The following is a 14,985-nucleotide window of genomic DNA, read 5'->3' on the forward strand; positions in this document are numbered from 1 at the left end:
TTTGGTGGAGTTAGGCATCTTGTGATGACCCTTGTCCACTACATACCTTAACATGTCTCCCCTGCACTCACAAAGCGCAGAAAATGGAGCCGGCGTCTTTGTCATCTTATTGGGCTCTCTGTAGGAGGATTCACGTTATCATAGAATTCTGGAGAAAGACGCACAAGAAACAATCACATTGACAAACGCACACAAGGTCACTTGTGACAATTCCTTGTGCTCCATTACTCAGCTGTAGTGTAGAGTACATACTAAGCTTTTACCCAAGGAGGCAGAAATAACTTGAGTAGATATTTCATGCAAAGCTGTGGACCCTTGTTGGATAAAAGGACAAGTGAGGTTCCTTTGTGGAAGAGTCACTCACACAACTACTGACACACCTATACAGACACTCACACACCCACTCACAGATGCACTCAAAAAAACATATTTAAAGACAAATAGACATATTACTGTGTGTGTTCATTTGAAGAAACTTCTGAGAGCCACCTTCCCAACCCTAGCTTCACCTTGGGTATCAGTGTCTAAATAAAGGGTGTTGTGTGAATGTGTAAATAGATTTTCATATTACAGCTTTACAAATGTCTCCAATAGGAACATATCAATCTATGCCTTGGTAGCGTTTTCCTCCTTGTGTAATGAGATTAGGGTTTCCCTGGAAATGTCATGTTTGAAGTGGCTATCCCTTGGCCAATATGTCTGTAAATGACAAGGTTTTATTCTGTCTTTCTAATGTCCTTTGTTTTATCTAAGTAAAAAAAGCAATGGAATGAGAGAGGGATATTGTTAAATTGGAGGATACCCGGATTTGTGATGCTTGAAAAATGATAGCTGATGTACTACACATCAGGGACAGACAAGGTGGTGCCCGGGGCTTGTGCGACATGCTCTTGATTTTTCAAGTGCTCATTGTGAGTATTGACTGATGGAAACAATATAAGTGGAGAAGCTTCTATAAAGTGAATCAGTATGTGGGTGACAAGGATGATGTTTGAGGGGTGAAGATTAACCTAATTTCTCCGGTTTTCTTAGGTTTTTGACTTCCAAAGAAATCCATCCACCAGTGACTTCAAATCACGCCTTGAGGCATCTATTTCAACATACTTCAAAACACTGGACACACAATTCAGTGCCCTCTGGGCCATCAGAATCACCTGGGAGCAGGTGCTACCCTTCCCTGCCAGGGACTTCTCACGTGAGCAGGGACCAGCTGTGAGTATTACGGCTGAGCTGTTGGGAGAGCTGGGATTTTATGCCTGCCATTTGGGGTAGAGTGTGAAGGAAGTGTTCTGGGTGAATTGCTGAAGATGCAAGATAATCTGCAAATCTTTGCTATATATTTCTTTCCCTCTGCTCTTTTGTTGTGTGTCCAAAATCATTTATGTTCATCTGCTGTGTGTAACAATTCCCAGTCTCCACTGACACGTAATTTACTGGTCCATAAGGTAATGTGTTCAGTATTTATGTTCTCACATTTCACAATTTCGCCATTGCACTGGTGTGTGAACTATTTGTCCATCACCCACCTATTATTTGTCTTGCCTTCCCGCATGCCCTCCAACTTGTGCCCAATATCCACTTACCTGCATCTTCCAAGTTCCCCCTGACCATGCTGAATGTGTCTAAACTTTCCAGTGCCCTCTGCCTTTGTGGTATCTTCCTCGCCTTCTTCCATGATTTCAATGTCCTCAAGCTACATCTCACTTTATTACATATGCCCATTCTCCTGCAAGCGCTCCTACTTATGTTCATTTCCCTGCTCCTCCTTCCCAATAAGGTTTTTATTATGCTGCTGTGTTGCACATCTGTTGCACTCTTTTCTCAATATGCAATGCAGTTTATGGCACAATTACAGTTGCAGCATTTTAAATGATCATAGCAAACCCTGGGGCAGATTTTTCATTAGTAAGTCCACACTGCTCTCTTTCTTGATCATTCTTGTCAGCCTTGAGCCTACAGGTTTCCTCCTCAAGATGTTCTCAGTGGATCACCTGCTACAAAGCCACACTAGCATCTGCCAACTCCAATATAAAGACATCATTCCCTAGAAGAAAGACATTTGAAATATCTTTTCGCACAGCCAGCTTAGCTAGAACTACTCAGCTGCCAGCCTTCAGAAGCATAATGGCTAGATGCTTTCAAGACCTCCTCCCACTGCTGATTCCTCAATGTCCATGTCCTCCATTTTTTAGGGACCATTATCAGACTATCAAACTTAACTCTTATTAGCACTATTTAATGCATAAAAGCAATTTGGGGATAGTTTTCTTCCCATCAGAGAGTATTTGACTTGGCAGATCAGGATCATGTTTTTGTTGGGACAAATCCAAGGCTGATTTGCATAGGATTGGTGCCTGTTTCTAGTGGCACTGTAAGTGGTAATGCTGTAATTACCCATGACTGAGATTAATTTCTGCATTCTAACTATCACTTTTTTGTTATTATCAACATCTTTAACCATGTCAGGCATCGGCCATCTACCTAGAAACAGTAGACTAGTAGGGAAACTGCTTCAGCCCTTTTCTCACTGGCCTGTGTTACTAGTCCAGATTTCATGGAGATTTTGGTGGTCTTCTCTTCTGCATGGATGAATACACTGGCTGTTCAGGTAGCTAATGTCAACCTAGGACTATATCTCCAGAGGCAAGACTTGCCTCTAAAGGTAAAAGTGTTAGGGATAATCTGAACACCTTTGCTCAATTCAGATTAATAGTCCTGATAGGTTTTCTAGGGATTCTGTTTTTTTGTTTACGCCTGATTCTGTCTACATTTGCTAAATTGTAGTGCATTGTACAGAAGGCACTTAATGATTCTTGGACATGTATGTGTTTAACATTATAAGGGTTTAAATGGTTAAGGGGGCAGGGAAAGAAGGTGATGAATTGTTAAGGATTACATAATCAGACAGTGAGCAACCTTTAGGAAGGGTGCAGCATTTGGATGGTTCACAAAAGCCCAACCAGAAAATGGTTTGCCAGCTTGCAAAAGATAACTAGTAAAGGATGCACCAGACCCAGAATAAATTAGTGACAGCAATTTCATTTCGTCATTTTCTTACTCTTATGTCAAGCTCAAATATTGTCTGTTTTACACCGAGGAGCAGTCAATGTAGTGGGCAACCTTATTGGCCTTCATTTCTCTCCAGTGATCATCTGCATGATTAGAGCTTTCCTTTGGTAGTTGTGGGTGCTATATGGTGGAGACATAACTGCTTTTGTTTCTATATTTTTGGGTTTTAGAGCATGACTGCTTTGTTTTTCATTTTCATTTACTGCATCCTTTTCCTTTCACTTCTCTCTCTTGCAAGTTCCATTTTTGAACTTGAAAGTCTTCATTGCAGAGTCACTACTGTTTGTATTCTCAAGGACCAGGCTTCTGCATTTCCATTTTTTAAAAACTTTTTATTGATTTCTGTTTTACCCAAACCATTTCCACATCCGGTGTAGTGCACAAAGAAGATGGTATAGAATTATGACAACACATCGTGGAGCATATACCACTATGCCATGTCAAGATATACAAAAGAATAATACAGCGTGTCACCATGAATGAGCTCTCAAGTGTTTTGATCCCCTATTATTTACTCTAATTCTCCTCTGTGGGAGTGTGGTTCTCTGCTCATGGACCAAGGTTGCCACATGCACAGTTCTAGTGCAATGCCTCTCAATTCGGCCCATCCCCTCCAAATTTTGTGGTGCTTTTGGGACCAGCTCCACGCCAGGTCTATAGGACATTCCAGGCCCATGAGGTGGTCCATGTCCTTAGTCCTTTTGGTGACGGGTGGGGCCATTATGGCTTTCCCCTCCTGCGTTATGTCTCATTTAGTAACCACTAAGTCTACCCATAGCAGTGCCCTTTGATATCTATTCCCCTCACAGCCCTCTGTGACATATAGTAAGTTTAGGTTAGGATCACTGGGAATTTTCCAGTCCAGTATCTCATCCAGAGTTCTATGTACATGGTCCTAGAAAGGAAAAAGGGTAGGCCATTGCCAGAATGTGTGCATTAAGTCTCCCTCGGGGTGGTTGCAACCTAAGCAGTTGCTCAAAGGGATCATTCCTATCTTTAATAGCAGAGCACAGGTGAGGTCCATGTGATGCAGCAATTTGATTTAGATCATGTGAAACTGAGATGCAATCACTGCCTCCCTAGGGGAGGCAACTGCCTCGATCCGGTGTTCGGCACCCAATGGGCCTAAATCACTTGCCCACTCTTCCCTCACTCCCGTCATAAAGTCTGGCATTACACGGAGGTGCATACGGTATGTGACTGAAAGGTTATGATATTTGATGTTCATCAGGAGGAGTTTGGCCTCCAGTGGGGAATACTCGAGGATATCCTCCACTGACTACATTTAGGGTGTGAGGGCAAGCCGGAGTTGGAGGTATCGGAAGAACCGGGAGGGGTGGAGGTCATATTCTAATAGTAGGTCCTGTAAGGACATCTGCGACTCATCGCACATGATGTTTCTGAGTACAGAGATGCCAATGGTGTCCAAGGTGGAGAACCCGCAAAGTGATGTGGCTTGTGAAAGACAACTTATCCAGTATCGGATCTTTCATAAATTCACATGCTTGAATCATCCCCGTCGTCGAAGTGGGAGTCCCACGGTACATAAAATAGCAATAAATAATAAATAAAAATGTTTTGCCATAGGCTATAATGGAGTCAGAGCTTGCTCATATAGCCTATCCATGTCCTTTTGTGAAAGGACCCAAACCTGCCTGCTGTCCAATCAGGCACCAGCACCCTCTAGAATCTTCTCCAGAGAAGCTCCCTTCCTCAGATTTTCTACCGCACGTCGTGTGAAGGGAGTCTCCGTGAGCTCTGCTCAGTTTTTTCTTCTACTTCAGAGATTTTCTCTCAAGAAAGCTTCAAATATGTCAGATTCTTCTAGAAAAGGCCTTTTCCGCCCTTGCAAGACCTGTGGGAAGAAAAGGCTCCATGTGGATGACCCACATAAAGAATGTTTGTACTGTCTCTACCCACAACATCAGGTTAAGGACTGCAAAATATGCCGCACCTTCTCCACAAAGACCCTCAGAGACCGGGAGGGCAGACTCCTGACATGGTTACAGGCCAAATCCTGTACTTCAGGTGAGGAGAGTGGGTCAGAGAGGCCACATAAAAGGTCCAGATCTGAGGACCTAGGCCACATAGAGAAATCCAGAAAGAGGCAGAAATCTCATCATGGGAAGGGCTTACAGACATCAGTCTCCTCTGAGCCTTCCTCTCCTCTTCAAAAGAAGGAGTCTTACCATCTATCTCCTTCTTCAGAGCCTTCTACTTCTGGAAGGATGACTCTGAAAATTAGAACAACGCGGCACCGTCGACGACCGTGACGACGACGACGACCGTACCTACATCTACCGTCTCCACTTCATCGTCGATGAGACCGTCGTCAGCGTCGACGACCTTAACATCACGGTAAGGGGTCCGATCCCTTCTCTCCAGACTCCATCGGCACCGTCGACGACTGCCCTGTCGACTATAACCTCACCCACGTCATTCTCATCGGCGCTATCGCCATCGACAGGGTCAAAGAAACTACCGTCGACGACACTACCGTCGACTAAACCATCGTCGGCAAGATCATCATCGGCGAAACCATCGTCGGCGAAACCATCAGCTTTACTACCCAGTCATCTTCTTGACTGGGAGGAATCGGACGAAGGTCCTTTTGGAGATGCGCATAGCCCTTCGCAGCTCCATGTCAAATATCAAGAAAAAAAAAAAATGACGATGAAGAGAATGAGTATGAACAGTATCAACCATACTACTCTCATCAGGACCAATACTATGAAACACGGGAGCCTCAACACAGAGACACCGTAGAAATGCCTTCCTCCTTAATCCAGGATTTACAATCCATGCTTCAGGATTATAGGAGAAGGTTTCCAGCGGAAGGTCAACCACCGGCGCCGGTCTCTACGGTGACGCCAGGTAATGCTCCTCCTCCTCCAGCTACTCCAAGATCAACATCACACTCTGTGTTAGCTGCACCCCCCAGAGATGAAGGTTCCACTTCAGGGGAAGAAGAACAAGAAGAAGGAGAAATTTCTACTCCTCAACATCCTACAGAGGAATGGGATGATTACTTGGCCCCCACTCCTTCTCCACCACCTCCTCGCCCCTCTGATTCTCCGCCCGAGGACATAGGTGGTTTCCATAATCTTATGGACAGAGCCGCAGTACGTTTCCACCTACCAACATCTGTCTCCCAATCGGAATGTTTCCTGCATGATTTCAAAGAACAATCACGGAAGTCGGTACGGTCCATTCCGATTATTGATTACATTTGGAGCGAGGGCACAAAGATTATGCGGAATCCGGCTACTGTTCCTCCAGTTCCACAAAAACTGGATAAAAAATATAAGGCGACCCAAGATTCTCCGGCATGCCTTACTGGCCATCCAAAGCCTGATTCGGTCATCTCACAGGCTGCTCAAAGGCGCTCCAAAAATCCATCAACGCCTATCTCCACTCCTCCAGACAAGGAAGGTCGCAGACTGGATAATATAGGCAAAAGATTCTCCTCAATGTCTGCAATCACTGTCAGGGCAGCAAATTCATTAGCAATTTTGGGCCGATATGATCGTCAAATGTGGTCCGACATGCAACCTTTCCTGGACCTCATCCCAGAAAATAAGCAAGAAGAGGCACGTAAGATCCTACAGGAAGGTGAGCTTGCGTCGGAAGAGATTATTGACTGCGCTCTGGACATAGCCTCTACTGGTTTCCGCCACTTCAAACCATTAAGACGGACACAGACACGGCCAAGTCCCTGGGTACCCTGCAGTACAGGAAGCAGCCCTTTCGAGGGGCTAGAGGGAGAGGTTTCACCTCATTTCGAGGCTCCTTTCATAGACAGTACCAGCAATCGCAGTACAGGCCTTCATACCATCAGCAGTACAGGCAATCATCGACTGCCTCCTATACCAGACAGGGAGGAAAACGAAGACAGGGGTCACAATCCAGAGATCAACCCAGAAAGCAATGATCTTCCACAGGCACCGGCTATGCTCCCTCAATGCCCGCAACATCAACAAGTAGGAGCAAACATTTCCAACTTCATCCAAGAGTGGAAGAAGATAACATCGGACAAGTGGGTGCTAGATATAGTGACAAGAGGTCATACCCTGGAGTTCACAGAAAAGCCACAGCTTCACCCACCAACATCAGGCAGCTCTCTCCACCTTCGTCTGCTTCAGGCGGAAGTCCTCAGCCTTCTGGCCAAAGGGGCCATAGAGGCAGTTCCTCTGCAGCAACGAGGTCTCGGATTCTACTCCCGTTTTTTCCTCATAAGGAAGAAGTCGGGAGAGTGGCGTCCTATATTAGACCTCAGGAAGCTCAACAAGTTCCTTCGGAAACAATCCTTCTGGATGATCACATTGTCAGATATCTTGCACCTCTTGAATCCTGAAGATCTTATGACAACCTTAGATCTCCAGGACGCCTACTTCCACGTTCCAATACACCAAAAACATCGCAAATATCTCAGTTTTACAGTAGCCGGTGCCCATTATCAATTCAGAGTCCTGCCATTTGGCCTCAGATCAGCTCCGAGAATCTTCACGAAATGCCTTGCCCCAGTCGCAGCCTCCCTCAGAAGCAAGGGTTTTCAAGTGTTCCCTTACCTGGACGACTGTCTCATAAAGGCTCCGTCATCTCTACTAGCCTCAAAAGCCACAGATTCCTGCCTAAGACTATTCAACAGTTTGGGTCTAACGGTGAACCTACAAAAGTCATTTGTGTTCCCCGCACGCAGGAGAGTTTTCCTGGGAGCAGAATTGGACACTATCCAAAACAAGGCATATTTTACCCTAGCAAGGCAGCAGAAGCTGACTCAATTGGCTGTCACAATCTCCGCAAGAAAGTTCGTTTCAGTACGACTATTCATATCGCTTCTGGGCATGATTTCCTCAGCCATAGTCCTAGTACCGCTGGCAAGACTCAAGATGAGACCTCTACAAGAAGAACTACAACTACAATGGACCCAGTCACAAGGATCCTTCGATGATTTAATAACCATCACACCAAGGATTCGGCAGACGTTAGAATGGTGGTCCCACATCAACCACCTCTCCCACGGTCTAACCTTTCTGGCACCAATAGCAGATTTCTTTATCACCACGGATGCCTCCCTGGAAGGATGGGGAGGCCACTTACAGGACATGCGCATTCAAGGCAAATGGTCCAAGCTCCAAAAAGAGATGCACATAAATCTGTTAGAACTGAAGGCGATTCATCTTACGCTCAAAGCTTTTCTGCCACGCATCGCAGGATCATCTGTGTTAGTCAGAACAGACAACACAACAAGCATGTTCTACATCAACAAGCAGGGAGGAACAAGATCCCTCTCCCTCTCAAGGGAAGCTCAGTCTCTCTGGAACTGGCTCACACGGAACAACGTCCGCCTCAGGGCAGAGCACCTGGCGGGGGTCAACAATGCTCTAGCGGACTCTCTCAGCAGGACAGACGACAACTGTCACGAGTGGGAACTCAACCAGACCATACTCGAGAGCATTTTTCAACGATGGGGTTGGCCGATCCTAGACCTGTTCGCCACCAACCTGAACGCCAAATGCCAGTTTTACGCCAGTCGATACCCACTCCCGGGGTCGTGGGGAAATGCTCTTTTGATAAGATGGTCCGGGATCTTTGCATACGCTTTTCCCCCCATTCCACTAATTCCCAGACTCCTCAGGAAAATGAAGACCGAAGGCTGCAAGATCATTCTCATAGCCCCCAAGTGGCCGAGGCAGTACTGGTACACGGAGCTCCTCCTCCGGTCAATAGCCAATCCAGTCCGTCTCCCTTGCAACCACAATCTGCTATCGAAGAATCAGGGTCTCATCTTACATCCCGACCCAACTTCACTGCACTTGCATGCTTGGCTCCTGAGTTCAGAGAGTTCCAAGATATGAACATCAACCAAGAATGTAGGCTCATATTATCTAAAGCGCGAGCGGAGAGCACGAATAAGACATACAAATTAAAATGGAAGAGGTTCTGTGTTTGGTGTTCTCAGAACAATTTTCACCCATTTCAAATCAATCCTGAGCAAATTCTTCCTTACCTGCTCTCCCTTTCCAAGGCTGGTCTTTCCTATGCATCAGTCAAGATTCACCTAGCAGCTATAGCCTCTTACAGACGATCGGCTAACATGCCGTCTATTGGTTCAACCAGAGTCATCAAACAGTTTATGAAAGGGCTGTTCCGCACGCTTACCTCCGCCAGAGTGGCACCTTAATATTGTTCTCTCCCAGCTCATGAAAGCCCCTTTTGAACCCATCCATAGAGCTGAACTCAAGTACATCACCTGGAAAGTCTCAACCTTGCTCGCTCTCACCTCTACCAGAAGAGTCAGTGATATACAAGCGTTCACTACTAAAGAACCCTTTTTAGTTGTTTCTGAGGATTTCGTTATGCTCCGAACCAATCCCAGATATATTCCCAAAGTTCCATCTTCATTCCACCTCAATGAACCAGTTATTCTACGAACCTTTTTACCAAACCCTACTACGATAGCAGAGAGAACTCTCCATTCTTTGGACATTAAACAATGCCTAAAATTTTACCTGCAAAGTACCAAGAACATCAGGAAATCAGACCAACTCCTAGTATCTTGTTCTCTGGGACGTCAGGGAACAGGAGTAACCAAGGCCACTATAGCCCTATGGATTTCTTCCACAATCCAATTTTGTCACACCAAGGCAGGAAAACCTTTGACTAGGCGCCTGAGAGCCCACTCTACAAGAGCAGTCTCCTCATCGGCTGCTTTGTTTCAAGGTATTGCCCTTGAAAAAATTTGCCAGGCTGCGACATGGAAAACCACACACTCCTTTACGCAGCACTATTGTTTGGAGTCATCACAAAGAGCAGACTCTCTAGTAGGACAAGCTGTGCTACGCCATCTCTTTCATTAAGGTGAGACCTTTCCTTAGTTATAGTCATATGGTTTAACATGCAGATAACCATGTTTCTAGTGTGTTTTCCTGGTGAAATATCTAAAGTGTACGTATGTATGTACTTATTAATGTGTATGCAGATAGATGAATTTTATCTATATTTATATATATATATATATATATATATATATATATATATATATATACACGTACTTAGAGTATCTGTATTCCTTCGTAACTCACGCTCAGAAATATATGAGTTTTATTTAAATGTTATTATTATTATAATTATTATTAACTATAATTGAGATAGAGGGTCTTCGTGTTCGCACCCTCCACCCACGCTGGATACAATGTTTATCAACCATACTGCTGTCTATTCAGATTCAAGCATGTGAATTTATGAAAGATCCAATACTGGATAAGAAAACAAGTTACTTACCTGTAACTACAGTTATCCAGTATTTGTATCTTTCATAAATTCACATGCGACCCACCCTCCTCCCCTTTGATGCTCACATTCCTCTCAGGTTTTTAATTTTTCACTTCCGTGCTGGAAAATCTGAGGAAGGGAGCTTCTCTGGAGAAGGTTCTAGAGGGTGCTGGTGCCTGATTGGACAGCAGGCAGGTTTGGGTCCTTTCACAAAAGGACATGGATAGGCTATATGAGCAAGCTCTGACTCCATTATAGCCTATGGCAAAAAAATTTTTTTTATTATTTATTGCTATTTTATGTACCGTGGGACTCCCACTTCGACGACGGGGATGATTCAAGTATGTGAATTTATGAAAGATACCAATACTGGATAACTGTAGTTACAGGTAAGTAACTTGTTTTCTTCTCCACCATAGCAGGGTCTCCATAGTGAGATTGCCGACCATCCCATCAATTTGAGTGCGTCCGCCCATATTGTCAGCACGACTCTCATGGCAGTGGGTAGAAGGCTTGGACATGTGCCCCCAAAGAGTAAATGCAGGGTGTTGGAGCAGCCCATGATCCACCCCTTGGTTGCTTATGGTGGATCGTCAAATCACCAGTCGTTCAGAACTAGAAGGTGAGCCGCTTGGTAGTATAAGAGTATTTCTGATGGATACAACTACCTGTGGATTCCTCACCTCATGAATACTCCCATGGCGCCAGCATTCGACGGAAATCTTCTTACTAGTCTCTGCACGTCGACGAGGACGTCACTGTCTCGCACGCGACGCCGTCTGACGTCATACAGGCAATAAGAGGTCCTCGACGACGTGCAGACGTCAGTTCCCTTTTTTCCGTGCATTCGAAACGGTTATCTTCGAGGGAGCAACTGTTACTCTTGCGGTTACAGTGTATATCTTGCTGCGTACTCTTTCTCTGTGGAAATAATGTCGCAGAGAAAGTCTGGATTTAAGCCTTGTCGTGAGTGTGGAGGCAAGATGTCGGTGACGGATCCTCATTCCGATTGCCTTTGGTGTTTGAGCTCCGACCACGACGTCTCGACTTGTGATTCATGTCAGCACATGAATCCGAAGGCCCTTAAAGAACGCGAGGCGAAGCTGTTTATGGCCAAGTCAAAGGAGAAGCATCACAAGAAAAAGTCTTCTCCAAGACATCGGCGTCATCGAGACTCCCGGCGCCGTAGAGAATCTCGGCGTCATTCAAGGGAGGCTCGTTCCAGGTCTCCGGATCGGCGCCGAAGGACATGGGAGGTCAGCCCCACGGTGACGCCGCATCCTTCGACGCCGTTGCCCTCTCCGGCGTCTCCAACTTCGCCTGGACAGGCGTCGGTGATTGAGGTATTGGAGCCTCAAGTGTTTTCTCCGGCGCAGACGCCGAGGCCGGCGTCGGGGTCGCCTCCGAGTCAGGCACCCCAGTATCCGGCTTTTCCCACCCCTGGAGCCGATAGTTCCGCATTCTTGAATGCGATGTATGCCATCTTCCAACAGATGGCTCCAGGGGGTGCTCCGGCTGGGCCTTTGGCCTTTTCTTTGGGTGATCCTGCGCCTCTTCGGCCGGCACCCTTTATGCCCTTTCTCCCGTTTGGGAACGTGGGCTCGGCGCCAGTGTCGGCGCCGGTGGCCGCTCCGGTGGCTTCGGAGGGATTGGCCCCAGGGATTTCCATCCCGTCGACGTCGAGATTTCGGCCTGTGACTCCGGTGGGTCCATCCGTTTCAACTGCTCTTCAGTCGGCGCCGAAGTTACCTGTGGCGCCGGATGCGGCGTCGGTGGCTTCGGAAGATCGGCGCCGATCTCCGACTTCGGCGGAGGTATGGTCGACTTCGCGGATTGAGCAACGACTGCATTCAAGGAGGCGTGCTCTCCGGGTACTAGAAGAGCAGGAGTACCAACGAGCCCTAGAGGAAGGAGAGCTAGAGGACTCGGGTGATGGGCTGCGTGGACTGGAGTCGGCCAGTGGGCTGGACACTTCCCCTGAGTGGGACCTTTCGTCCCCGGGGGAATATACCGAAAAAGCTGCTTCCTTTCATACAGTGGTACGGAAGGCAGCTAGTTTTTTGGACCTGCCTTTGCCGGTGGTGGAGGCGAAACAAAACCTTTTGACAGAGGTGTTGCATCCGGCCTCAGCCGCGGCGGAGCCTCTATTACCTTTTAATGACGCTCTGCTGGATCCGGTTTTAGAGGTGTGGAAGAAGCCGGCATCTTCCCCAGCAGTTCACAGAGCCGTGGCCAGGAGGTATCGGACGGCTCCAACTGATCCTGGTTTCCTATCTAGGCACCCTACGCCGGAGAGCTTGGTTGTGCAGGCCTCCTGTTCGTCCAAGTCAGCGCCTGGTTCTTTTCCGACGGTGCCTGGGGACAGAGATTCAAAAAAGCTGGAGGCGCAGTCGAAGAAGATTTTTTCGTCCTGCAGTCTGGCATTAAAAGCCACCAATGCAACCTGTATCCTGGGGAGGTATATTCATGCTCTGATGGATGACATCTCCTCTTCGTTTACAGAGCTTCCCCAGGGTCTTTTGGATCTTGTCTCTGATGCCCAGGCTGCTGCGACCCAAATTATCCAGACGGGACTGGATACCACCGACTCGGTAGCCAGAGCAATGGGCACAACTGTGGTGGAAAGGAGACAGGCCTGGCTCCGTAACTCGGGCTTTTCGGCAGATGTACAGTCCACATTGTTGGATCTCCCGTTTGATGGGGACAAACTGTTTGGGGCTAAGGCTGATTCGGCCTTGGAACGGTTTAAGGAGAGCAGGGCCACGGCTAAGTCGTTGGGACTCCAAGCTCCTTCTTCCACGGCCTCTTCCAGATTCTTCAGGAGGTTTCGTGGATTTGGGCGTGGCTCTTCCTCCTCTTCCTTTCGGGGAAGATATCAGCAACCTGCCTCTTCCCATCCCTATAGATCTTTTAGGGGGAGGGGTAGGGTCCGCACCAGGGGAGCTTCTCAGCAGCACTCTGCCTCTTCCTCATCCTCTGGCGGGGTGCAGCAGGGGAAGCAGCCTTAGGCTTCCACCATTTCCCACTCACTCCTCTCCTGTAGGGGGAAGATTACAGCATTTTCTCACCAAATGGGAGACTGTTACGTCGGACACTTGGGTTCTCAGTGTTGTGGGAAAAGGCTACACCCTTCCCTTTCGGGAGTTTCCGCCCCTCATCCCGCCCCGCCCTTCGTATTGTTCACAAGAACACCTCCTGTTGCTAGAACAGGAGGTAGAAGTCCTCCTTTTAAAGGGCGCGGTGGAGTTTGTCCCGGAGCAGGAAAGGGGTCAAGGAGTTTACTCAAGGTATTTCCTGATTCCCAAGAAGGATGGTCGTTTGAGACCAATTCTGGACCTGAGGATCTTGAATTGGTTCCTCAAGCAGGAAAAGTTCAAGATGCTGACCCTAGCACAGGTGCTTTTGGCGTTGAACATGGAAGACTGGATGGTGTCTGTCGACTTGCAGGATGCTTACTTTCATATCCCGATACTCAAGTCACACAGGAAGTATCTCCGGTTTGTGGTGGGATCGCAACACTACCAGTTTGCGGTCCTTCCGTTTGGTCTTACTTCAGCACCTCGAGTCTTCACGAAGGTGATGTCGGTGGTTGCGGCAGAGCTCAGAAGGAAGGGGATAGCAGTATTCCCTTACTTGGACGATTGGTTGATCAAAGCCAAGTCCCCGGAGCTTGTGTTGCGTCATCTGCAGTCAACAACCCAGTTGTTGTTCGACCTGGGCTTTTCGGTGAACGAGCCCAAATCTCACCTAGAGCCCTCTCAGCGCCTCCTGTTCATAGGGGCAGTACTGGATACAACATTGGGTCGGGCCTTTCCTCCGCCTCAGCGGATTCAAGATATTCAGGATTTGGTTCCAATGTTTCGAAATGGAGCGGTAGTTCCAGTCCTCAAGGTCCTTCGTCTGCTCGGTCTTTTTGCCTCCTGCATTCTGTTGGTCACGCATGCTCGCTGGCACATGAGGGCTCTTCAGTGGTGCCTCCGAAGGCAGTGGTCTCAACACAGAGGGGATCTAGAGGGTACTGTCAAGATCTCCAGAGATGCTGCTGTGGATTTGAAGTGGTGGATTGCAAGCAACAATCTTTCACAAGGAAAGCCGTTCCAGCAGTCGCCACCAGTGGCCACAGTCATAACGGATGCTTCCACTCTAGGGTGGGGAGCTCATCTGGGGGATCTGGAGATCAAAGGTCTTTGGTCTCCAGAGGAACAGATTTTTCACATCAATCTGTTAGAGTTACGGGCTGTACGTCTGGCTCTCAAGGCCTTCCTCCCTTCCCTTCGTGGTCAGTCGGTACAGGTCCTAACGGACAATACTACCACGATGTGGTACATAAACAAGCAGGGAGGAGTGGGGTCGTACCTTCTCTGCAGAGAAGCTCTTCGACTATGGTCCTGGGCAAAGGACCATCGGATTTGCTTGATAGCAAACCATCTGGCCGGAGTTTTGAACGTGCGTGCGGACAGTCTCAGTCGCCACTTCTTGGCAGACCACGAGTGGCGTCTCCATCCAGATCAAGTCCGTTTAATCTTCCAGAAGTGGGGGTTTCCTCGGGTAGATCTGTTCGCCACTCGAGAGAACGCGCATTGTCCGTTGTTCTGCAGCCTTCAGTATCCGATGCAGGAAGCGTTGGGGGACGCGTTTCCT

The 14,985-nt window shown here is 47.6% G+C and overlaps 1 protein-coding gene across 2 annotated transcripts in view; it reads left to right on the top strand.

Moving 5' to 3' along the window:
• LOC138265247 (fibrillin-2-like) overlaps positions 1 to 14,985 on the top strand; it is a 514,969-nt gene that overhangs the window by 120,564 nt on the left and 379,420 nt on the right. For both annotated transcript variants that reach the window (XM_069212836.1, XM_069212838.1), the window contains exon 14: positions 1,033 to 1,212. In XM_069212836.1, coding sequence (XP_069068937.1) covers positions 1,033 to 1,212 — 180 coding nt within the window. The remainder of the gene's footprint in view (positions 1 to 1,032; positions 1,213 to 14,985) is intronic.

Source organism: Pleurodeles waltl, chromosome 11 (genome assembly GCF_031143425.1).
Source record: "Pleurodeles waltl isolate 20211129_DDA chromosome 11, aPleWal1.hap1.20221129, whole genome shotgun sequence".
Classification (NCBI taxonomy): domain Eukaryota; kingdom Metazoa; phylum Chordata; class Amphibia; order Caudata; family Salamandridae; genus Pleurodeles; species Pleurodeles waltl.